Source organism: Ovis aries, chromosome 25, assembly GCF_016772045.2.
Source record: "Ovis aries strain OAR_USU_Benz2616 breed Rambouillet chromosome 25, ARS-UI_Ramb_v3.0, whole genome shotgun sequence".
Lineage (NCBI taxonomy): Eukaryota > Metazoa > Chordata > Mammalia > Artiodactyla > Bovidae > Ovis > Ovis aries.
Window position 1 is genome coordinate 9,242,989 of NC_056078.1, and position 26,447 is coordinate 9,269,435.

A 26,447-nucleotide genomic window follows, 5' to 3' on the forward strand; every position below is an offset into this window, starting at 1 on the left:
AAAATGGCTATTCAGGTCTTCTGCATATTTTCGGATTGGGTTGTTTGTTTTGTTGATGTTGAATTGTATAAGTTGTTTGTATGTTTTGGTAGTAACCCCTTGTTGGTCTCATTGTTTGCAAATGTTTTCTCCCATTCCATAGGTTGTCTTTTCATTTTGTTGATGGTTTCTTTTGCTGTGCAAGAGCATTTAATTTTGATTAGGTCCCATCTGTTAATTTTTGCTTTTATTTCTTTTGCCGTGGGATACTGGTCTAAGAAAATATTGCCATGGAATATATTAAAGAATGTTTCATTTATGTCCTCTTCTACGAGTTTTATGATGTCTTACATTTAGATCTTTAAACCAGTTTGAGTTTATTTTTGTATGTGGTACCGGAGACAGTTATAGTGTGATTCTTTTATATGTATCTGACCAGCAGCCTCACCACTGCTTGTTGAAGACACTATCTTTATATTATATTCTTGTCTCCTTTGTCTTTGTAGATTGACTATAGGTGTATGGTCTACTTCTGGGCTCTCTATTTCTGTTTCATAGTATATGTTGCTGTTTTTTTGTGTGTTAAAATCATGCTGTTTTGATTACTGTTGCTTGCAGCATAGTCTGAAGTCAGGGAGGGTTACACCGCCAGAATTGCTCTTTATTTTCCCTCAGGATTACTGTGGTAATTCTCTTTTGTGATTCCATATAAATTCTAGGATTATTTTCTGTGAAAAATGTTGGATAATGGTGATAAGGGTTGCATTAAATATATAGGTTGCTACTATCATACTTGGACTAAACTCCAAAATCCTTCCCATGACCTACAAGCCCCGCTTGATCTAACTCGATTAATTTTCCGCCCTCGTTTCTTCTATCGTCCCCACAGCCCTTTGCTCATCAGACCCTTTCCTCGTGCATGGGTTCTTCCCTCCCTGAAATATTCCACCTGTTCTTCCCCGAGTTTATTCTTTTTGGCCATGCTGCACGGCCTGGGGGGTCTTCGTTCCCAGACCAGGGATTGAACATATGCCTCCTGTAGTGGGCTTCCAGGGAAGTCTCTCCTGGGTTCATTTTGATCTCTGTTCATTGTTGTCTCACCAGAGTACGAATCTGACCAGCTTCTAATTTAATCCCCTTCGTTACTCTTGAACGTTTGACCTTGTCCTTTTGTATTGGCTTTTATCACTATCTGATATTAAATTTTATAAACCATTCTTTCACTTCCTGAGTGTAAGCCCCATGTGTTAAAACTGGTTCTGCTGTGTTCTGGTCATGTCGTGAATAAGCGAATTTACTGCTTAGAAAAAATAGGAATGATGAATTAATACTTACTAATCTTTTATATTCTGGCACCCTTTCTTGTTTACTTTGTAAATATTATATTCTTGATTAATTTAATCTCTTGCAGCAATCCTGTTAGGTAGGTGTTATCTCATTTTATAGATGAAGATACAGACAATCACTGTGACTTGTAAAAGGAAACCTGGAGATCAGGGATTTAAACTCTGAGTCTAGTCCAAAAGTAATACTGTCTGGGAATTCCCTCGTGGTCCAGTGCTTAGGACTCGGTGCTTTCATGCCAAGGTCCTAGGGTGTTCAATTTCTGGTTAGGAAATTAAGATCCCACAAGCCACATGGCCTGGCAAAAACAAACAAACAAACAAGCCCAAAAAAGCTAAAGTAATGCTTTATACTTAATTCATATTATTTAGTATTCCAAGTGTTAAGGAATAGTTATGTATAGTGGACAAGTTAATCACATAACTTAGTTCTTATTATATAACTTATCATATTAACTTATTATTAATCATTATAAAGCTTATATAACATTATGTGACTTCCATCTAACAGATGAAAACACTGAAGACAGAATAATAAGCAAATCACCTAGGATCACAGCTAGAAGTGCTGAACATGGGCTTTAGATCCTGGGTTTCTGACTGGGCGCTAGTGGGCTCTTTTTGTGCAGAGATTTCTGTAACAGGTACCTTGTGTGTCTCACTTTATTGGGGTAACTTTTATGTTTTTCATCCATTATATTTGAGCCTTTGTACACTGGCGTTTGAGAGTTTAATACTAAGGTTTTCAAGGGATGGTCCTAATACTTGTATCAGGACTTTGCTTCATGTACAAAGTAACCTTTTGCTGATCTGTGTTAATACCGGTGTCAAGCTGAGTGAAAACAACAGAAAAGCTGAAATTTGCTATTTTTCTTATGCTCACTTTCTAGAGTACAAATGTACAACCTGACTGTTATCAGAAACAGTTTAATGGTCAGTTATAATTTGTTGGTTCATTGATTCATTCCCAGGTTGGATAAAAGCCCTCAGTGGAAATACTTGCAAATTGCAAGAAAAGTTGAGGTAATTTACTGAAAGCATATAAAAATATGTATGTTTTGGTGCACTGGATGGTAATCTCCATTTGAATTAAAGAATTATAATTAGCAGGAAGAGAATTTAATAAGATTGCCAATGACAAAAGTAAATTGGAGGCTGAAACTGCAAACTCATTTCACTATGATTTTCAAAAGCAGTTCTATGAATCCATAAATACGTGTTACATCCATACATTCTAGGCTGTGAACCCTTGCACAGACATGTAAGTGGGGAGATACATATCAAAACATATTCCAGAAACAAGATTAAACAGTTTCTATGAGTAATATTTTCTCATACTCGGTATTGTTACTAAAACCTCTTTGATGTTTGTTCTTCTGTGGATGGTATAATTGTATATATATCCAGACCATTGTTAATTATTGTTTTGGTTAGTCTTAAAAATTTTTCCATGTTGCGCAGTACAGGAAAAATACACTTACTGGAGGTCATAGGCTTGCACATGTGAGAGCAAGGTAAAGTCTTTCTATATATGTAATCAAGAAAGTGTAGTGTCCTCAAGAGTCAGAAATTGCCTATCTTGAAACAGTTTTTGATGTATAGATTCAGATCTTGAAAATTGCCTCTGAAGTTACTTCTTCATGTTTTCAGCATTCTTCCTTAACAGTCTTTTCACTATCCATCCTTAAAATGTTGTGGTGATTTATATACAGTTGTTTTCTCTTCAGGACTTACCATGGTTTCTGTAATCCAAGTATGGCATGTATCTTTGAGAAGCTCTCCTGCTTTATCCCTCTGGTCTCTGCCATTCTGCTTAGAAGAGGAAGAGAAAGTGGACTTTGAATGTTCTAAAATATGCATGCAATCTCAACCAATATATTATGTATCGTATGCACATATCCTGCTGCTGCTGCTGCTAAGTCGCTTCAGTCGTGTCCGACTCTGTGCAACCCCATAGATGGCAGCCCACCAGGCTCCCCCGTCCCTGGGATTCTCCAGGCAAGAACACTGGAGTGGGTTGCCATTTCCTTCTCCAATGCATGAAAGTGAAAAGTGAAAGGGATGTCGCTCAGTCGTGTCCAACTCTTCGCGACCTCATGGACTGCAGCCTACCAGGCTCCTCCGTCCATGGAATTTTCCAGGCAAGAGTACTGGGGTGGGGTGCCATATATTTATACTTAAGTGTGAGTCTTATCTGCTCTGTATAGCTACTGAATATTTGAAAGTAATATGAATAAGTACATTTAATTTTTCATAGAAGCATAACATCTCAATAACACTTTGTACAATAGTTAAGACTTGCTGTGTGTTGCAGAATGACTCCTAAGGGGCCAGCGCATCTGGCGCTCCCTTTGGTCACTTGATACTTTATGCTTGAGCATCTTCCTGGTGACAGGGAGACATTATTCAGTGCTCAGTTACTCTCCTGTCTCTCTGTGTGATGTCAATGCTCTAGGTACAAATAGGAGCACTCCTTTCTTTACTAGCTGTTTCTGTGGCTATATTCCATGGAGGCAGGTGTGAGAAAGTCAGAATGACAGTCTCATACTCAGCACATATGTTCAGGTGAATTTTAACAAATTCAGCCTTATGTATGAGGTCATCTTCAAGTAGGACATTCAGATCAAATCTGGGCTGGGAACACAGGTGTAGATAGTATGCGTGTTATTTTTAAAGCCGAAAAAGTGGTAAGGATACCTTTCTGTTGATGTTATTGTTAGTCACGTTGCGTGTCAACCTTAATCTTTATCTCACATGAAACAATTACCAAGAGTGTCTGAAGTATGTTCAGCCTTTCAAGATATGATTTTTTTATTTGCATGTCAATTCGTATTACAAAGGTCAAATTAAATGCTTAATTTTTGTAACTGCTTCTGTTTTTGTGATTCTACCTTTATGACCTCATATGCTATCCAAATGATTTTAGACTCTTTATCATTTTAAAATTCCATTTACAAAAATATTTAGAATACTTCAGAAACTGATTTCAAGGATTTATAATGTAGGAACAAAGACATTATTTTTTACGTCATGATCTCTGGGAAACTGTTTTTCTTCTTACTTACTGTCTTATTAAAAAGTATAGTTTGCCATCTCTGTATCTTAGGTGATATTCATGAGGGCCGTTTCAGTGTTTTTTATTTTTTTTTCATATTTTGAAATAAAATTTCACTAGGGAATACATGGGGTCTATCATATTGTGATATTGAAGTGGCTTTTTCGCTTGGTCTTCCAGGTACATCAGTCCTGATCTACATCTGTTCTTCTGTAGTTGGAATCAGATTCTAGGATTGTGTCTGCATCCGAAATTATTTGTGCAGTATCTAGTTGTGCTGTTTAATAGACCAGCTTCTGTGCATGTGTGTGTGAGTGTGTGTGTGTGTAGATTTCCTGATGCTTCAGCAACTCTATGTGAGCTCTACGTGTGGAGGAAAGGGTGTGGTGGAAGGAGCAGTCACCCAGGTGGATAGAACTGTATCCCCTACAGTGTTTAGAATCACTTGAACACGGCCACCCCTGTGGGTGGTCTCATTACAGTTTGGAAGCTCCCTGCGCAGTGCCGCCTCCTTTGCCTGCCGCTGGGGCCGTGACCCTTTGCCAACTTGATGTACTGCAGCTCCTCTTTCCTAAGTTTTAAAATAACAAGGAAATGTGGGGCAGCTGTAATTGAAAAGAAAGATGCTCTGCTGAGTTCTAAGCCAACAACTTCATTTTATCAAGTATTTTAATGAGTTTCAAAGGATATGGCAGATATTAATACATTACAATAGCCCAGAAAATAGGTATTTTTCCATCTCTAACGTGGAAGTTACCAAGGTCCCTTCCTCCTCTTTTGTGTATATTGATCTTTGTCTTCTACATTGCCTTTTTCTCCCCTTACCTGAAAACCCATTAAGTAGCACTAGTTTGGATAGCCCTTTCTCAATCTAAAATTCAGTTATTGTCTAAATTTTAATAATGTACTAATGATACAGACAACCTTATTTCTCATCTCACCATTGCCAGCTGCTCCTCTTTTCAAAGAAATTTAGCTTGTTATTTTATGTAAACTTCTCGTGTGATTTTTTTTTTTAAATTTGGTTTTGTTTTTAACACAATTAACTCTGGATACATACAGTAACTATATTCACTATACCTATAGCCTCATTGTTAAAGCATTTGATAAAAAAGAACCAGGGAATTATACTAGGGTTAACTTCTGGGTAGATTCCTAGCTAGACTGTTAGTGTGGTGATTTTGTATCATTGCAAGAGGATGTGTAGCACAAAGGTTAGGAGTCTAACACAGAGTCAGGTGGACCCAGGTTTGAATTCTGCTCAACTGCTTTTCTAGTAAACATGGGCAAATGATTTATTCTCACAAGGCCTGTTTTGCTCATCTGTAAAGTAGCCATAATAATGTCACCTACTCAACCAATAAACACAATATCAATCAGTTCAGTTCAGTCACTCAGTCATGTCCGACTCTTTGTGACCACATGGACTGCAGCATGCCAGGCCTCCCTGTCCATCACCAACTCCCGGAGTTCACTCAAACTCATGTCCATCGAGTCGGTGATGCCATCCAGCCATCTCATCCTCTGTCGTCCCCTTTTCCTCCCACCATCAGTCTTTCCCAGCATCAGGGTCTTTTCAAATGAGTCTGTTCTTTGCATCAGGTGGCCAAAGTATTGGAGTTTCATCTTCAGTATTAATCCTTCCAGTGAACACCCAGGACTGATTTCCTTTAAGATGAACTGGTTGGATCTCCTTGCATTCCAAGGGACTCTCAAGAGTCTTCTTCAACACTACAGTTCAAAAGCATCAGTTCTTTGGTGCTCAGCTTTCTTCACAGTCCAACTCTCACATCCATACATGACTACTGGAAAAAACCATAGCTTTGACTAAGATAGACCTTTGTTGGCAAAGTAATGTCTCTGCCTTTTAATATGCTGTCTAGGTTAGTCATAACTTTTCTTCCAAGGAGCAAGCGTCTTTTAATTTCATGGCTGTAGTCACCATCTGCAATGATTTTGAAGCCCAAGAAAATAAAGTCTGTCACTGTTTCCACTGTTTCCCCATCTATTTCCCAGGAAGTGCTGGGACCAGATGCCATGATCTTAGTTTTCTGAATGTTGAATGTTAAGCCAACTTTTTCACTCTCTTCTGTTACTTCATCAAAAGGCTCTTTAGTTCTTCTTCGTTTTCCCCCATAAGGGTGGTGTCATCTGCATATCTGAGGTTATTAATATTTCTCCCCTAATCTTGATTCCAGCTTGTGCTTCTTCCAGTCCAGCATTTCTCATGATGTACTCTGCATATATGTTAAATAAGCAGGGTGACAATATACAGCCTTGATGTACTCCTTTCCCTATTTGCAACCAGTCTGTAATTCCATGTCCAGTTCTAACTGTTGCTTCCTGGCCTGCATACAGATTTCTCAAGAGGCAGGTCTGATGGTCTGGTATTCCCATCTCTTTAAGTTAATCAGTACTCAACTCATATATCTCTTCATGTATTTATGTATTGGATTGTGACTGTATTGTGCCAGATGCTGTGCTCTGTGTTGGAAAGAAGTTAATGAACAGAACTGACATGGACCTTCCCTTAATGTGTCATTGAGAAAATGCATTGTTCTTAGAACAGAGGTGCTTAATAGCTGTTAGCTGCCCCTAGAGAGGAGGTAGTCCTAGCATATAATAAATGGCAACTCCCTTTTCTTTGAAAGACCTAGGAGTAATACATTTATTCTTTTACTCTTCAGATGTCCTTTATGAATATCTTCTATGCCTTGGGTTCTAGGGATGCGGTATGAACAAGGTAGACAGAGTCCCTTTCTTCATGGAATATATGGAAGACAGTGGGCCAGAAGACAGTTAAATAAAGAAGTTACAGAGTGTGATTCATGTTATATAGGAACGAGAAAGAGGCTGGGCAGGGTGATAAGGAGAGGAGAGGACTGTAAGTGAAGACCTCAAGGATGGGAAAGAGCAGGCTTTGCCAAGGTCCTGAGAAAGAATATTTCTGGTAAAGGGAAAAACAAGCAAAAAAATTTAAGATATAAAATAGCTTTCTGCATTGGAGAAACCAGAAGGTAATATATATATCTGGATTGTGACAAAGAAAGTGGGGGAAGTTGTGAGATACTGTAGAGATGGGAGAAAATAGATTGTGCAGGGTCTAATGAACCATGAGAAAGGTCAGTTACATGGGGCCTGGTGTGATGGTGGGCCACGTGAAAGGAACATGGCCAGTGAGTAGAAGGAAATGATAAAAGATAGTGTGTAACTGTCTGATTTCTTTTTAGTTTATTAATATTTTTGATTGAAGTTTAATTTAATGGCAATGTTGTGTTAATTACTGCCGTAAAGCAAAGTGACTCACATAAACATTCTTTTCCATATTTATGGTTTATCACAGGATATTGAATATAGTCCTCTCTGGCATACAGTAGGACCTTGTTTTTTATCCATTCTGTATACAATAGTTTGCACTTGCTAATCCTGAACTCCCAATCCATCCCCCTACCCTGTCCCCCTTGGCAACCACAAATCTGTTCCCTGTGTCTGAGTCTGTTTCTGTTTCATAGACGTGTTCATTTGTGTCCTGTTTTACCTTCCATATATGTGATATATATTTGTCTTTCTTTTTCTGACTTCCAAAGTTGTCTGATTTTAATTACTTTGATTGGCAGTGCTACTTATGGAGATAAGGAACAATGGAAAATAGCAAAATTGTGAGGAAAAATTCACATTTTGTGCATATTAAATTCAAGCAGAATATAGACCTATTAAAATATGATCATTATTTGGGGCTCGTCATAAGAAAAAAAGGCTTATCTACATCATGTTTTATGTTTTTATTCGTTTCTATGACATTCAAGATAGGCATTTAAGACCTCTTTAGAATTTTTTCCAGCTTTTATTTTTGTTAAGTCTCAGTTGGCAGGAAGCTAAAGACTCTTGTCAGTAATAAGACTGCTACTGGCCTGTGGCAAGACCAGCAGAGTCTGACTTTGGCTTAGGTGGTTGGTAACAGTGAAACAATTAGAGAATACCAAAAGGTCTACTTAGAGATTATTGGTGACATAAATTTATCCTACCCTGATGCAGTTCTTAATTTAGGGTATTATAGGTGAAAGAGGTAAAGTTCCTTTCTGATGGAAGTGATATTTCCTACTAAACTGAGAATAGAAAGGCATTGATGACATGTTTATTTGCTCAGAGGAAGCATTCTACCTTCTACCTGCTGTTTGGATAGATGCCTCTTGTGACTGTTGGAAATTGAGAGGTCTGATGTCTTGATCGTCTCTGATATTTGTATGTTTATCTCTGACTCCTTTCAAGACAATGTCCAGCTGACATTACCCGGACACATGGCTAATGCTGTCATCACAGGCTGTAAACTCTTATGTGACATTTTGTATATATGCTTTTGCTTAATAGTCATCAGCACAGAGCAATAGATTACTTCTGTAACTGTATTTTTTTCATGAGATAAAAAAAGATATTACTGTGGTCTTACATTAAAAAAACACCTACACAACTCAAATACATACGGATATGAATGATATAGCCTCTAGTTTTCTCTCACCAGAAAATGGTGGTGGCTCACGAGACAGGCATGTACAGTAAAAGTGTGAAAGGTACATTTAATTTCTCTCTTTTAATTTGTATGGGAGAGAGATTCCCTTTTATCCTTTTGCCTTTTTCCAAAAACCATTGAATATGAAGGCTGGAAGGGACCTTGAAGGATATTCGGTTCATTTGCTAGTGAGGAACTGCAGACTGGACAGTCACATTGTAGTTCAGATGGGATCATATCATCGTAAATAAGAATATTGCTAAAAATAGATTTTTCCTGAAGCGTCTCTAGTGTCAGTTCATGGGTCCCTTCTATGTTTCAGGAGTCTTTCATGGACCTTCTTGTTGTGCGTTACTGGGATATTACATCTTTCCTTTTGTCTTCAATGCCTTTAGTTTTATTGCAAAGCATGTCTTTTGTCTGGAAGTTTTGAACTAGTAACTTGTGGAATCTGGCATCCTTCAGTAGCATTTGATGTCATGGTTCCTATCTTTTTCGAAGACTTGTGACCGCTTCTATGAGTGTCCAGCTCTGCTTTGATCCTTGGTCACGGTGTGTGCCCCTGCATCTTGTGTTCAGTTCAGTTCAGTCGCTCAGTTGTGTCCGACTCTTTGCGACCCCATGAATCACAGCATGCCAGGCCTCCCTGTCCATCACCAAGTCCTGGAGTTCACTCACACTAACGTCCATCCAGTTGGTGATACCGTCCAGCCATTTCATCCTCTGTCGTCCCCTTCTCCTCCTGCCCCCAATCCCTCCCAGCATCAGAGTCTTTTTCAATGAGTCAGCTCTTTGCATGAGGTAGCCAAAGTATTGGAGTTTCAGCTTTAGATCAGTCCTTCCAATGAACACCCAGGACTGATCTCCTTTAGAATGGACTGGTTGGATCTCCTTGCAGTCCAAGGGACTCTCAAGAGTCTTCTCCAACACCGCATCTTGTGTTAGGCACCACAAAAGAGAGCTCTTCCAGTGCACATTGACTGTGGCCTCAGTTCTGAAATGCTTACCTCAGCTTATTCCTTGCAGATGTATCCATCTTATTGCTGACTTATTCTTCTTGCTTCTTTTGCTGAATTTAATAGTTAGCACCATTTTATTATTCATGATTTTGGTGCCATAATTAACATTCTCATATAAGCTTTCTCATATAAATAAAATTTTCTTATAGTGAATTTATCTAGGAATGGAACTTCCAGGTTAAAGGGTATTCCCATTTTCAACTTCTATGTCAAGTTGTTTTCTAAAGGTTTTTTTTTTTAATATAAATAATTTACTTTCCTATTAGGAGGGCACAAAAGTTCCTATTTTTCCATGTTTTTGTCAACACTTAGTACTGTCAGACTTTTTTTTATTCTGCTCTGTAGAGTAGAATAGAGTAGAAAATAGATTTTTATTTTGCTTTTATTCTCTATTTCTTCAATTGCTAGTACCTATATTTCTTGAACTACTAATACTCTAGTCACTTGTAACCTCTTTTCCAGTCACAGGACTGGAAAAGGTCAGTTTTCATTCCAATCCCAAAGAAAGGCAATGCCAAAGAATGCTTAAACTACTGCACAATTGCACTCATCTCACATGCTAGTAAAGTAATGCTCAAAATTCTCCAAGCCAGGCTTCAGCAATACATGAACCGTAAACTTGCAGATGTTCAAGCTGCTTTAGAAAAGGCAGAGGAACCAGAGATCAAATTGCCAACATCCGCTGGATTATGGAAAAAGCAAGAGAGTTCCAGAAAACATCTATTTCTGCTTTATTGACTATGCCAAAGCCTTTGACTGTGTGGATCACAATAAACCGTGGAAAATTCTGAAAGAGATGGGAATACAGACCACCTGACCTGCCTCTTGAGAAATCTGTATGCAGGTCAGGAAGCAAGAGTTAGAACTGGCCATGGAACAACAGACTGGTTCCAAATAGGAAAAGGAGTACGTCAAGGCTGTATATTGTCCCCCTGCTTATTTAACATATATGCAGAGTACATCATGAGATACTCTGGAATGGAAGAAACACAAGCTGAAATCAAGATTGCTGGGAGAAATATCAATAACCTGAGATATGCAGATGATGCCACCCTGATGGCAGAAAGTGAAGAGGAGCTAAAAAGCCTCTTGATGAAAGTAAAAGTGGAGAGTGAAAAAGTTGGCCTGAATCTCAACATTCAGAAAACAAAGATCATGGCATCTGGTCCCATCACTTCATGGGAAATAGTGGAAACAGCGTCAGACTTTATTTTTGGGGGCTCCAGAATCACTGCAGATGGTGATTGCAGCCATGAAATTGAAAGACGCTTACTCCTTGGAATGAAAGTTATGACCAACCTAGATAGCATATTCAAAAGCAGAGACATTACTTTTCCGACTAAGGTTCGTCTAGTCAGGGCTATGGTTAGATGTGAGAGTTGGCCTGTGAAGAAGGCTGAGCGCCGAAGAATTGATGCTTTTGAACTGTGGTGTTGGAGAAGACTCTTGAGAGTCCCTTGGACTGCAAGGAGATCCAACCAATCCATTCTGAAGATCAGCCCTGGGATTTCTTTGGAAGGAATGATGCTAAAGCTGAAGCTCCAGTACTTTGGCCACCTCCTGCGAAGAGATGACTCATTGGAAAAGACTCTGATGCTGGGAGGGACTGGCGCCAGGAGGAGAAGGGGCCGACAGAGGATGAGATGGCTGGATGGCATCACTGACTCAATGGAGGTGAGTCTGAGTGAACTCCGGGAGTTGGTGATGGACAGGGAGGCCTGGCGTGCTGCGATTCATGGGGTCACAAAGAGCTGGCCACGACTGAGTGACTGAACTGAACTGAACCTTTTTTCATGTGTTAATTCACCATTTATATTTTTTCTACTGTGAAACGCTCTTTATGCCTTTTTCCTATTATTTTATTTTCCTCAGTGATTTTAATACTTTTTATATATTCATTTATCTTATATTTGTATTTCAAATATCTCCATAGTTTTTGGTTTTTCATTTTATTTTGTGGCTTTTATTGAACAGAAGTTCTTAATTTTAATGAAGGTGTATTTATCAGTCTTTTGTGTTGAGTCTTGCTTGAAAAATCCTTTCTAATTATAAGCTAATACCGATATTCGCTCATATTTTCTTCTAAAAGTCTTAAAATTTGCCTTTCACTATTTATAATCTTTGAACATTGGGGTTGATTTTTCATGTGTAATTTTAATTAAGAAATTACTTATTTATCTGTATTTCCATTCATTCTTGTCATATACTTACACATTTTGACATACAGTAGTTAAGGTGTATTTTTTTGTAGCCTGCATTTTTACTTGCATTCAAGGTATGCTCATTTACGTAAGTTGTGCACAAAGGTTGGTGCTTTGGCCAACACTTCTCTCATAATTGTTATATTAATGCAATTCACTCCTCTGTGTGGATTATCTGATTTCTATAAAGGTGTGTGCTCTGCCTGCAGGCTCTTTCATATTCATTGCATTTATAGGGTTTCTCTCTAGTGTGAAGGATCTGATGTTATTTAAGGACAGAATATGTATTAAAGACTTTTCCAGAGAAATGACATTCTTATATTTTTTTCACCAGTGTGAATTTGCTCATGTACTTAATAGGATGTGTGGTAACTGAAAGCTCTTCCACAGGGAACACATTCATAGAGTATCTTTTGTGAGTTTTTCAGTGTCTATAAAAGTTAAAGCTGTTTCTAAAGGCTCTTTCAAACTTACTCCATTTACAGGGTTTCTCTCCAGTGTGACAGTTGTATTTTTTCCAGTTGCACAATTGCACAATTTATTAAACAAAGCTTTCTGTTTTTTTTTTCTTTCATATAAGTTGTCAGCAGTTTTTTTCCAACTTCTACATTCAAAATATATTACGTTCCAATTGCTTTGTCTTTAGCAGGTTCTCAATAAACATAGGTGGCCTGCACCTGGCATGGTTGTGATGTGTACAACTTGCCATTAACATCATTGAACTAAATAGCACAGATACCCCAACTTAATGGCTCATTCATGTACCATGATTTATTCAGTATGAGTCATTGCATGAAGTACAGACTCCACTGCTGGCTCTTGAGTTTGTGAGTTCCTGCTAGATACCAGTTGCCTATTGTGATCCACGGCCAGTCACAGCGCTTGTCTCAGAGGCTGTGGTGATCGGTCACTGCCCGTCTGTTCTTTGTTTCACACACAGACAGCAAGCGTGTTGTTGAATTCCCTCCTTGTCTGCCTGTGATCGCGGCACAGGACATTTTACACAAATGGATGCATGGGGATTGCCTAACAAAGATGAAGGTCTGGTAGCGAAACAAAAGGTGGCGAAAGTGAAATTCTGATTGAACATAGAGCTGCAGAGGCAGCCTCTGGATGCAGGAGTGTGGCCGCTGTAGCTGCTTGAGAAAATTCAGCCATCCAGCCAGAGAAGGGAGTGAAGGTGCGCTCACTGACACAGGGAGGGAAGCAGATGTGGCGAAAGGTCGAAGATGTCCCCGAGGAGGTGGCAGTGACAAGGCGTTCGCATTAGAGAGCCCTGTGATGCTTTACACGCTGAAAACGCTGGAAGATGTGGGATCGTGACCATTGGCCATGACATTTGAATAAACGTACGTTCCCGAGGGAAAGTTAGCATGAGAAGGATAAAGCAAGCACTGTTCAGACTACTCTTGATACGTGTTTTCTGAAGAAATAAAACACTTTCCATTCTCCATGTTTCTAATGTGGTCAACTACAGCATGCTAAACCAGTATTATGCAGATGACACCACCCTTGTGGCAGAAAGTGAAGAGGAACTAAAAGCCTCTTGATGAAAGGGAAAGAGGAGAGTGAAAAAGTTGGCTTGAAGCTCAACATTCAGAAAACGAAGATCATGGCATCTGGTCCCATCACTTCATGGGAAATAGATGAAGAAACAGTGGAAAGAGTGTCAGACTTTATTTTTCTGGGCTCCAAAATCACTGCAGATGGTGACTGCAGCCATGAAATTAAAAGACTCTTACTCCTTGGAAGGAAAGTTATGACCAACCTAGAGAGCATATTGAAAAGCAGAGACATTACTTTGCCAACAAAGGTCCGTCTAGTCAAGGCTATGATTTTTCCTGTGGTCATGTATGGATGTGAGAGTTGGACTGTGAAGAAAGCTGAGCACTGAAGAATTGATGCTTTTGAACTGTGGTGTTGGAGAAGACTCTTGAGAGTCCCTTGGACTGCAAGGAGATCCAACCAGTCCATTCTGAAGGAGATCAGCCCTGGGATTTCTTTGGAAGGAATGATGCTAAAGCTGAAGCTCCAGTACTTTGGCCACCTCATGCGAAGAGTTGACTCATTGGAAAAGACCCTGATGCTGGGAGGGATTGGGGGCAGGAGGAGAAGGGGACGACAGAGGATGAGATGACTGGATGGCATCACCGACTCGGTGGACGTGAGTCTGAGTGAACTCCAGGAGATGGTGATGGACAGGGAGGCCTGGCGTGCTGCAATTCATGGGGTCACAAAGAGTCAGACACGACTGAGCGACTGAACTGAAACCAGTATTAGTTTTACTATTTTATTTTCTGTACTTTCATAACTGACACTAGGGAGAGTTTTAATGATTGAATGAAAACTTTTAAAGATCAAGGAACAATTCATAAGTAATTCTCCCAGATATTGCTTTGCATGGTCGTTTTTAGAGTCCTGTACTTATGTGCAAACTGAGGACTGCCTGCATTTTTAAAATGAATAAATGTAGACTCAGTGAGACCACAGATATGGACTGGTTTTCTTTGGATTCTTTTAGCTCATTTGTTCTGCTATCGACATATTTGCTGTAAGAAAACAAAATAGTATGGTTAACATTTTATTTGGCAGTAGGCTAGATGATGTAGACATGATGATGGAACAAAATAAATGAACTTGTGACTGCTTATCACAGCTTCTGGAACATAATACGCCCTAGATCAGTGCAAAGCATATCCAGGATTTGATCATTTGTCTCTGCCTCCACTGTTCCCACTGTGGTCTGAGTTGCCTTCATGTCTGCTGAATGGTTGCAGTGTTCTGTGAGGTCACCCTGCTTCTTCCTTGCCTCCCTGTAGGTTGCATTTAGTACATGGCACAGGCTCCCCAGTCCCTCAGAAAAAGCCAGAGGCTTTACTCTGGGCTCAGGGTTTGTATTGATCTGGACCCTCATCTCCCACCATCCTCCTGCTGGCTTACTCCAATCCATCTGCAGTGACATCACCCTGTTTTTTGGACGCGCCAGGTACACTTCTGCCCGAGAGACTTTCACAGGCCTTCCTGCTGCCTGGAATGCCCCTCCTGCAAGTACTCATCTGACTGATTCCTCTTCCCTGCTTCAAGTCTTTGCCCAAGTGAAGCCTAATAACTTTATTCACAATTTTAATCACCCTGACTGCAACGTCACTACGATCCCCTTGCTGCAGCTGCTGCTGCTAAGTCGCTTCAGTCGTGGCCGACTCTGTGCGATCCCCTTATCCTGTTCCATTTTTTCCCACAGACTTTTCACCTTTAACATAATTTGTGAACTTATTGTCTTTTTGTTTATTGTCTCTCTTCCCTGTCAGGAGGTAAGCCTAATAAGTTCAGAGTTCTTTGATTTATTTCACTAAATTTTCTCAAGGGCTTAGAACATTTCCTAGCATACATTATGTCGTCAGAAAATATTTCAGTTATGAATGTTTGAAAGAAGCTGTTGGTGGTGGTATTTGATAATTATTTTCCATCTTGTACCATTCCAGCAGACTTGGCAGCATTTGTTGTAGAAACCATGTCTTATTTACTCATTGTAAAATTGCCTGGAATGCAGTATTGTAGTGCTGGCTTCCCCCTGTAAATAATTGATCTCTACGCTTAAGAGCTGTAAGAAAGATCACAGGAAAAATACAGGAGCATTTAACATAAGGAATTCAATCCAACATATATTTATGAAGTATTTACTATGTGCAGTGGTATAAATTGAATGATGTTATGTTTCCCTCAGGTTTTAGCTAAGCTGTTTATTTTCATTGGATACCTGGTTTTCATGGCGTTTAATCTGACCTGCTTGACAGATAGCATTGGATACAATACCGATGGTGAACTTTTTGAGTTAGAGCTAACTGTGGCAAAATTATCAGGATGTAACTAAAGGAGAGGATCAGTTATGGAAGGTTTAAACCTGGATAGACATTTTGAAAGATAAGCCTAATCAGAGCCTAAGGGAAGTACTTGGTGTGATGAGGGACTTTTTAATGACCAGAGTTAGTAAGAGCATTTTTTGACTTTTCAAGAGTACAATATGCTTAGATAGCTTAGATTGTATATGGAAAGAGTTGTAGTCTAATTTTTATGGTGTTTATGTGGAAATAGGGGGGAAATGAAGGACTCAGTTGCTTTTTTTCAGTGATCCAATGTATACTTGTGATACCTTAAAATTTCTCATGAATGTGATAGGATCAGTGATTCTCCCCAATGATGCCCTATTTCCTCACACATGTAACTATGAAATCATTTAATGGGATCGTATAATGCTCACCTTAATTTGGGAAATTAAATAGTCTCTTACCTTGGCAGTTTTAGAAAGCAACTCCAGTTGTCAGCATTGCAGTTCATGTTTCTGAATAATCGTAAAGTGGATTATGATAAATAATCACTTATTGTATATATTTGCCAGGCACAGTGTTAGACACTGTATACTCTCATATTTACAGAAATGAATGCATAGTAACAATCAAGGAAACAGAAGGAAGGGAAGGCTACCCTCTGGAAGAGATGTTTGAATTGATATTTGAAAGATGATTGTCTTAGCTAGAGGGTCAAGAATGGGTTTAATGACAAGGATCATGTAGGAGCATAGGAATGAAGGTAGGTCGGTAGGAAGAAATGTTGGGCTTGCATAGACCATGCAGTGCAAAGCCTTTTAGGCTAGAGGTTGGTTTTGGTCTTTTTCCTTAGACCAGTGAGAAGCCAGTAAAAGGTTGTAAGCCAGGAAACAGTATGGTTGGGCTGATGATGAGACTTCAAGGTGAAGCACTATTGTAAGGGAGTTTGCAGTGTGGAAAGCTGTTCTGAAGATTTTGAAGATGTCTAAGTAAGATCTGATTGTAGCTAAGGTGGTGAGAGAGTAATGGAGTCGAAAGATATCAATGGTGCAGATGTCATAGGACTTGGTGACTATATGCTGGATGTCTCTCTTACTTAAGCCCTGCTATTTATCTAATTGTTCATGAAGTTTCTTCTAAAAGATTTCTTTATTCAGAATCTTATAAAACAAGAGCAGTAATTTTGTTTCTTCATGTTTGTTTTGGGATTGGTGTAGGTTCAAGTATTTCTGGAAACAGCAAGATATTAGTATCTTCTAAGGCTAGTCATTCATGGTTGAGGAGTTAACAGACTTTGAAATTTTAAAAAGTGAAATAATAAAACAGAAGAACAATTCATTTTGTAGAATTTTTTCCTAAAATGTGATTTCTTGTGAATTGAATCAAAATCTGTTGCACTAGGTGCTAGGAACTCAAAAAACAAAGTATACCAAAAGGTGGTGAGTATTGAAGGGCGATTTTAGTTTTTACAGGTTGAGGCACACCAGTGGCACATGCAACCAAAATAAGAACACAAGAAATGATAGTTAAGTTAGCAGTCTGGGCCCCAAGGCCTGGGTAGCAAAGACTGATTTAGAAGATGCTTTATGACCCCCAAAGTCATATTTACCCTTATTGTCTGTTACCTGAGCAGTGTTAACTGTCTGAATCCGATCAGTATCAGGCACTGTTTAATCTTTCTTTTTGGATAGATTTTGTGTGTGAGTTTGTGTACCAATATCATATACACATATGTATGTGTCAACCACAGCCAGATTTATTTATTGTACATTGGTTTTAATAATTAAAAATATAGCTACTTGTCAAAACTTTTCAAATGCATAGTCAGTAGGCTCTCAAACCTCAGTGGTTCTAGAGAAAAACCATGCATTGAGATGAATGATGGGTTAATTAAAGGGACTTTGAAGGTGTTTGTGAATTGGTCTTTGGTCCATCAATGCTCAGTATATTTTACTTTTTGTCAAAAAGGAACCCTTTGCTTACAGGAATTAAAATAGAAACAGCTCCCAGATAAACTGGAGAAAATCTTATTGTGTGTGTCGAGGTGGGTTCTATCCAATAGGGTGGGATTGTGGTTGAAAGTTGGAGTCACAGACTGTTTTGTTGGTGGGGTGGTGGAGCTCCCTGAATTCAGTGTTATTTCATGACTAGGCGCTTCATCACACAATGTTGAGGTACTAAATCGGAAGGAAACTGCACAGTGAGCTGGTTTTACTGGTTTGATGGAGTAGTTCAGTACTTTGCTCCTTTCCCTTATATAAGCTGGTTTGTACCACATACTAATGAGCATCTCTACATGTGCTCATTTCTAGTTCTGTCCAAAATCCAAGATGTATTTTAACATTCTACTGTTACTGATTGCCTCTAAACTCCTATAAAAGGCTTATCACATCTTTTCTGGGATCCATTCTGAATCTCCCTCACACTTCAGCACTTGTTAGAAGTGCAGAATCTACCCAAGACCCATGAGTGAGAGGAGGCATGGTAGAGACAGAGAAGTATGTCTTTAGATACCAGCAGTAGTAAAAGTCACCTGAGCCTTCAGAACCAATGTGCGGCCGAGGACTTTCAGATAAATTAGGTTTCATCACCAATTCTTGGAAATAAGTATGATCAGCCCTTTGTGAGTGACAGGTTACTTTGAGCCTCGTTTTCCTCAACTGTTTGTATGAATGATCAGTATATTGCTGGAATATTGGGAGGATTAAATTAATGCCAGGACTGGTATACGCTGTATTTTTGGTAAATGTGATGTGCCTTCTCTTCTTTTGGAGCTTACTGGGTAGCACTGTTCATTCTTACCTGCCCTGTACCTTGTTGTATTTTCTTACTCTCATTCCTAAAATGTCTTTAGTTAGTCCACTGCAGTAATTACTTACTAAGGGGTAGTTATTAAAGATTTCTGACTCCGTGGGCTCTTTGTTGAGGCTCACAGGCTTTTCTTCTTGCAGCGCCCGGGCTTCTTGAATTGTAGCACAGAGGCTTAGTTGCCTGTGACATGTGGGATCTTAGTTCTCCCACCAGGGATCAAACCTGTATCCCCTGCATTGGAAGGTGGATACTTAACCATTGGACCACCAGGGAAGACCCCTAACTGGTATTTAGATCACCTCTAGTATCCAAAGAAGTCTGTCTTACCCAAGAGTGTAGTTTCCATGTTGGAGTTCACTCCACAGAGGCAGTAAGACACGATAGCAAAGACATTGGGGATTTGGGAAGGCATTGAACGCATCAGCACAATTTAGCACTTTGTTATTAACACCATCTATTTGGCAAACACAATGTATCTTTGATCTTGCAGATTATATAAGCAACAAAGATACTTCATTATTTTTTATTATAGCTATGCTGAACATGAAGTAATCTTCAGATGTACTCATTATATGAAAATAAGGCTTTTTTTTTTAAAGCAATTGACTTTTGAAATGCAACAATTGAATGCTCACTGGAAATTAATGAGCACTGGGGGGATAGTTGGAAGGTAATTATTAAGAGATTGGACTTGGCTATGACCGATGCTATAAGCCAGCTATTAGGTACTGCTGCTACCACGCAGGAAATAAAGCAAGTACATGGCATTGATAAAGGCTTTTAAATTAGAGCTGTACTTTCCCAATGGATATAGCATTTTCCTGAGGTTAACCAAAAGTGCTTGTTTTCTGCTTTTAGATATTTGTCACATTACCTCTTCTCTGCCATTCTACCATGGGTCTTCAAGCGTGTACTCATATTCCCTTTTCACCTTGATTCTAATTAAAAGGGTTGATGAGTATATTTGTTTGTTTTTACTTCCCTGTTAGGTATACTGTTTCTTTGAGATTGAAATATCAACGTATAAATGGTTAGACTTTTTAGGTATTTATCAATTAGAACCTGTTAAATTGAGATATTTTGTTTAAAAATGATAATGCCATCTCCCATTTCTCGTTGATGTAGGGCCTTTTGTATGTCAGTCACTGCGTAAGTTTATCTCACGTCTCTCCTCGCTTTGTTGATGGCAGAACTGGAATAGGAACCCAGCTATTGCAAATTCTAAAGCCCATGCTTCTTGCTGTGCTCACACTGCCTGTACTGAGTCATCCTGTGGATCATCCTTCCCTTGTACAGTTTTCCCTCTGATTCTGTGAACTTAATTGATTGGAAACCAAGTGTTGGATCTCAGAAGACTGAACTAACAAATCACCTCTCTGTACATTTTTAAGCAATCCAGGATTATTTCGCAGATGATCAAGTTGCCACAGATGAACTAAGATGATTTTTTTGGGTTGATTTGAACCTAGAAGCTCTGTTATTGACCTGTTTTCCTGAGTCAGTTTTGGAACAATGTGAGCCTGCTAGTAGGCTCTGTTCTGTTTTTGATGATACTTGATGTCCAAGGAATATGTCAGACCATTTCTTGATAATTTTGATGATTTAAAGCAGTGCGTAAGAACTCTGGCATAGAAATCCTGTATTTTACCATTTTCTATTCAGATTGCCTCTGTCGATTGCAGAAAGCTGTTAATTCTCTTCAATGGTAGTAACTTTTTCCAACTCCTGCCACCCGGTTATCTTTTTTTGGTAAATAAAAATGCTCTAGGACTTGATTGTGTGGATTTGGGAAGGACAGTTCTTAGATTCATTTTGCTCTGATTTTTAAAATGCACTAAAACAACAGTCTTCGAGATCTGATTTAGGCTGAGTCATGCTAAATTTCACTGTTTTCCTCTTTTTCTCCCTTTTGCAGGATGATGAAGTGGTCCTACAGTGTACCGCAACCATCCACAAAGAACAACAGAAACTGTGTTTGGCGGCAGAAGGATTTGGCAACAGACTTTGCTTCTTGGAGTCCACTTCGAATTCCAAGGTGAGATAAAGCCTTTCCAGGCCATTCAAACATTCAGGTTTTACTAGTAGCATTGAAGTTATTTATGGGCACACTTCTGTTTTCTGCGGAACATATCAACTAAAGGAAATTGAACAGTCTTTTCACTATCCATTAAGCCCATTTCAATTGAGCCCCTAATCCATGTAAATAACTCAGATGCAGTTGTTAGCAGGAACAGACAGAGTCTTTTTGCTCCCATGCTATTTAAATCCTAGGGGATAAGTAAACATGTTAATAATTTCAGAACCAATAAGGGCTCTGAAGAAGAGCAGAGTGACAAGGTGGAGAGTGCTGAGGTAAGGATTCTCCCTTTTGCAAAGAATATGGAGGGAAGGGCATTCTGAGACAGGGACGTTTGAGCTGAATGAAGTGAGAAAGGGAGAAGTAGTAAGTTCCTGACCATTCTGGAAAGAGGGACCAGGCAATGCAAGGGCCCCTCATTAGGAATGTGCTTCCAGTCTCTTGAAGGAAGGACCAATAGGCACTGCAGCTCTGGTACCATGAATGGGGCCACTAGTTAGGGGAGGTGAAGGGCCTACCAGCCCTTGGTAGTATTGGATTGACCAAAAGGTTTGGGTTTTTATCTTCCCATCTTATGGGAAAACCCAGGCAAACTTATTGGCCAACCCCATAGTTGATACTCTTTCCTAGTAAGAAAGGAGGCCATTGGATCAGGTGAACAATGCAATTCTATGTAATATTTAAAAGATTGATTTGACTTTTTTGTGGATTCGAGCAGGGATCACCAACTTCTGGTCTGCAGACCAGTCTGTGGCCTCTTAGGAAACTGGGCCTCACCGCAAGAGGTGAGTGGTGGGTGAGATAGCTAAGCTTCATCTCCCCCTCCCCATTGCCTGCATTACCACCTGAACCATCCCTGCCCCTTCGTTGGTGGAAAAATTACCTTCCGTGAGACCGGTGCCTGGTGCCGAAAAGGTTGGGGACCATTGGATTAGAGAATGTGGAAAGATTAAGATTAAAAGCGTGGAGAGCAGTGGAAGGTGCCTCCAGAAGTTTGCAGGGCAACTGCTGGGTCTGCTGATAAGAAGCAATGATGGTGAGGAAACTTAGTGAGGGGTTGGGGAATATGCTTGGAGGATTTCGAGGGTGTGCTGATAGATCAGAATGTATAGAATAAAGGAAAGAGAGAAAAGGCAGATATCTCTGCAGTCAGGCAGTCAATCAGAAAACAGTTTATTAATCTTTGGGTAGCTCTTTTTAGATTACAGAGTCATTTGACATGCATGATCGCATCTGATTGTCACAATAAGGGTATGTTATGCATAGCTATTGCTGTTCTATTCACTGTACACTTGAGGGCATGGATGGCTGAGAGACGACAGGTATTAGACCAGAGGCTTCCTGTGACTTGATGCCACAGCATTGATAATGGCAAATTTTCACACTTAACACCTCAGTCTTTTGATTTGAATCTCTGATTCTTTTTTTTTTTTAAGCACAGGCCCATGATTCTTTATTCCCTGGGTCTGCGACCCACATCTAATCAGCTTGAGTAACCGTAAACACTGCCAAAACGCCCAGAGTACTACTCGTATGGAAGCAGGCAATCACTGAGCATGAGAAGAGCCGGGTAGCGTCGCCTGCAGGGAGTTGTAGGCTGATGGTCTTGGGTGTTTGCACAACCTCCTTGAGAAGCCTGCGGGATGCTGAGCCACGTAGATTGAGCCTGCAACAGCTACTGCAGGACCGTGGTCGGAAAACGCAAATCTGCCCTTGCTTTCTTGTTTGGAATCATTTGGCGAGGACGAGTTCTCATCACTCAAAGGATAAATTCATAGTCCTAAAGTAACATTCACTGTCTTTTTCATCACGATTTAGTACCTGTGGTAGCCTTAACATTCCCTAATTATTCTTCAAGACAATTCTGGGTGCTTCCTCCGAGAAAGGGGCTTGCTTTGGACCTCTCTTTTCTGTGCTTCCACAGCACTATCTTCAGTTCAGTTCAGTCACTCAGTCATGTCCGACTCTTTGCGACCCCATGAATCGCAGCACGCCAGGCCTCCCTGTCCATCACCAGTTCCCGGAGTTCACTCAAACTCATGTCCATCAAGTCGGTGATGCCATCCAGCCATCTGACGAAAAGGGGAAGAACATCCAGGTCATGGCAAGACTCAGGTAGGGGGAGCTTGCAGGGTTCTGAGCCCTGGGCTTTGCTGCCGGGCTCCTTCCTGTGCAGTCCGAGGAGAGGGATTTTGTTTGCAGTTTTCTGAAGGAACCAGACCTTCCTGTTTCATAGCTTCCTGTGTTAATCACTTCCTGAAGTACAGTTTTACTTTTTGCTGCTAACGACTGTTCTTTCAATATCATGTTAGACATCTGAGAAACAAGTGTAGACACGTTTTCCGGAATCGATGTGAGAGATCCAAGTGCCGCTGCAGTAATAGTGTCTAATGCAGAGGCACTGGGAGTCAGCAGGGTACCGAACGAGGTCTCGTGAACTCCTAGCGTGGCCTTTTGTTTCATGTTGCCATCCTTAATTAATTCTTCCATATTATTAAACAGACTATTCGTTTTTGCCAAAAACGTCGTCTGCATTATGCTGATCAACTGCCTTCTTACAATCCAGTTTAGAATGGAGACCAAATACATCTTTTGTAGCTTCTTCCACTGTGTTAAGCAGCCTGTTGGCAGCATCATGATGTCTCTCCTCAGTAGTTTCCAAAGCTGCCGCCGAGGTGATACATTCTTCTTCAACAAGCTGTAATTTCATTTCCTGCAAATGTCTTTGAGTGGTTTCAAGTTCCTGTGTCTTACTTTGCAGGTCAGATTTGCGCTGGAGAAGTTCATTTTTACTATCCATAAACAATTCTGTAACCCTATTTAGCTCTTCCTCAACAGCAGCAATTTTGTCAACCAATTCTATAATTTCTTCCTCTTGAACAGTTAGTTTTCCACTCATAGCTCTAAAATTTTCTTCAGAAATGTACACTCCATTTTTTTTTTTCATGAGTTGCAGCAAGATCCTGTTTCAGACGCTGTATCTCTTCTGTATATTCCTTAATCAGAACTTTCTTGGTGAGTTTCTGGTTACCCTCAGGCTTATTGAGTATGTTCTTTGCTCGATGAGCATATTCCAATGGACTCAGAGTTTCCTCCAGGTTGAGAGATGCAGGAGAAACTCTTGCAATGATAGATGTTCGTGTACATCCTCCAAGAGAGTCCTGGAGGATTCTAGTCAGTTTAGATTCTCAATAAGGAGCATGAGGTGTTCTTTCCACAAGAGCAGTAATGGCCTTCCCAGAGTCAACAGGGGTGACTGATATTTCCAGCTTCCCGAGCTCTCTTGCCAACTGCTCCAGAACGGCCAATGTTCCTACTGCCTGCAAGATCAACCAAGTTCAACTTTCCAGTTTTAACAAGCGCCTCTCCATCAACTGTAGTTTCTTTCATATGTATTTTAACAGAGAAAACTGAGTGGGATCGACTAGAGTAGGCATTCATCAAAGTTGCTGCGGCTGTCCTTTTTGCTACCCCCTTCTCCAAAGTTTGATAGGCTTGATCCTTGTTGTGTACTGTAATTTCTTCTAAACCTTTGATTATCACTCCCCTCTTGTTACGGGGATCATCAAACATCTGCAGTCTGTCAGAAGCATCAGAAGACGGATTAAGGAGATCAAAGAGCTCTTCATTATAGATTTCCAATAGCGACACTTGTGCTGAAAATTCAGTACCATTATCAGTAAGTTTCTCAAAAATCTGATGAAGAGTACGTGGGATTATACCAGCCAAAGGATCCTGTTCCCAGGTATACTCTTCATTAGGGGAACTTTCACCTTCCGGTGTAAAGGTTTTTCCAGGGCCGGTTTGGCCACATGCAAAAATAGTGCAATTATTGCCCATAATAAATTCATCCAGAATTGGACAAACGCTACTTCAGGAAACGTCAATTTATTTAGTATTTGCTCCAAAAGCCATATCAAAAGTGTATGTTTTCCTTGAGCTTTTGTCCTCCGGTCCTCCAGTTTGAACACTAACTTCCTTCCACACACGATCACATTCTACTACCGAATGGGCATTAGCTTTCTGCTCTGCGAAATTAAATGGTCTGCATCTCACCACCACCTGATACTCCCCCCGCACCCCCGCAGATGAACTCAGCTGAGACACCACGACCGCCCCCCAAGAAGCCAGCCACAGACCGGGGCTGCCCAGTCCCCTACCGGGCACTGGCGTGCACTCAGAAATTGCCATCGCCCAGGAACTGCACCAGCTCAAGCCCCCCAGCCACAAACCTAGTCTCTGTTCCAAGCCCAGGAAACCTGAATCCCTGATTCTTAATGACATAGTACCCCTTTGGTTATTCTGTGAACAATGTCTATATATAATTTATTATAATAATTTAGTACCAAGTCATGTTTCCAATATTACAATGATGGGTGACATAACATTATGCATTTCATAGTCCTGCCTTGGTTTATTTTTAATTTGACAAATGTTTATTGAGCATTCTCTTTGTGAAAATTACTGTGCTAGATATCAGTTGTGAAAAATATTCTTCTATTCTAGAAAGCCTATCAAGAATTTAATATTTAGTACTTTCCCTGTGGTTGCTGGTATTTTGTAGTGGCTAGAACCAGGCAGGCCAGTTAGCTGGGTTTTGATTTTTCACTATACTGGCTGTCATTGCCTTGGTCTTTAAGAGCTGATTTCCAGTACTAAAAATGAGTTCTTCCGATTCTCTAGCAGGTGTGTTATGTAGTAGTCAAGGCACTGAAATAGGCTAGGCATTCAGTTAATGTTGAGATCAATCAAGATGGAGTAGAAGGAGGTGGAGCTCACCTCTCCCGACAAGCACATCAAAAATACATTTACACGTGGAACATTTCTCACTGAAAACTAACTAGAAACTGGCTCAAAGGGTCCTGTACAACCAAGGATGAAAGAAGATCCACATGGAATCTTGTATGAAGGGAAGAGAAGTGATCAGGTTGAGACCTGTGCCTTTGGAAGGGGCTCAGAGGAAAAGAGAAACGATACAGGTGGAGATTTGTCCTGGGGAGTGAGCAGTTCCAGCCACATGTTGGGTGACCCAGCCCAGGGGTCTGGCACAGGGAACTTGAGCTCGTTTGCTGGTTGGAGAGCTGGTGGGACTCACTGCAGGGCTCTGGGAAGCCTGGATTTTGCTTGTGAGCTGTGGGTCTGCACTAGCTTGCTCCTAAAGCAGGGTGGAGAGGGCAGATTGAAAACTGTGGAGGTGGCTGCTTAGTTTCCCTCACCTTCTCTATTGCATGCCACAGCCTGAGCCCAGTGAACACTCCAGCCCTGCTTACTATTTGCTAATGATCAAATGTCAGAAACAGAAGACATAGAAACAATCCTCTCTAAAATTGCATCAAAACTTATAAAATACCCAGGAATAAACTAAGGAGGTAAAAGACCTTTGCAATGAAAACTATAAGAATTTGTTGAAGGAAATTGAAGGTGATACAAAGAAATATATTTCATTCATAAATTGGAAGAAATAATATTGGTAAATGTGTCTTCTACCTAAAGCAATCTACATGGCATCTGGTCCCATCACTTCATGGCAAATAGAAGGGGAAACAATGGAAACAGTGACAGACTTTATTTTCTTGGGCTCCCAAATCACTGCAGATGGTGACTACAACCATGAAATTAAAAGACGCTTAC

General features: G+C 40.1%; 1 protein-coding gene and 1 pseudogene across 1 annotated transcript in view; one reads left to right on the plus strand and one right to left on the minus strand.

Annotated features, from left to right (window-relative positions):
• Positions 1-26,447, plus strand: part of RYR2 (ryanodine receptor 2) — an 810,976-nt gene that overhangs the window by 206,476 nt on the left and 578,053 nt on the right. The window contains exon 2 of the mRNA XM_060406755.1: positions 20,655-20,774. Coding sequence (XP_060262738.1) covers positions 20,655-20,774 — 120 coding nt within the window. The remainder of the gene's footprint in view (positions 1-20,654; positions 20,775-26,447) is intronic.
• On the minus strand, positions 22,364-25,007 carry LOC114110776 (kinesin-like protein KIF11; annotated as a pseudogene).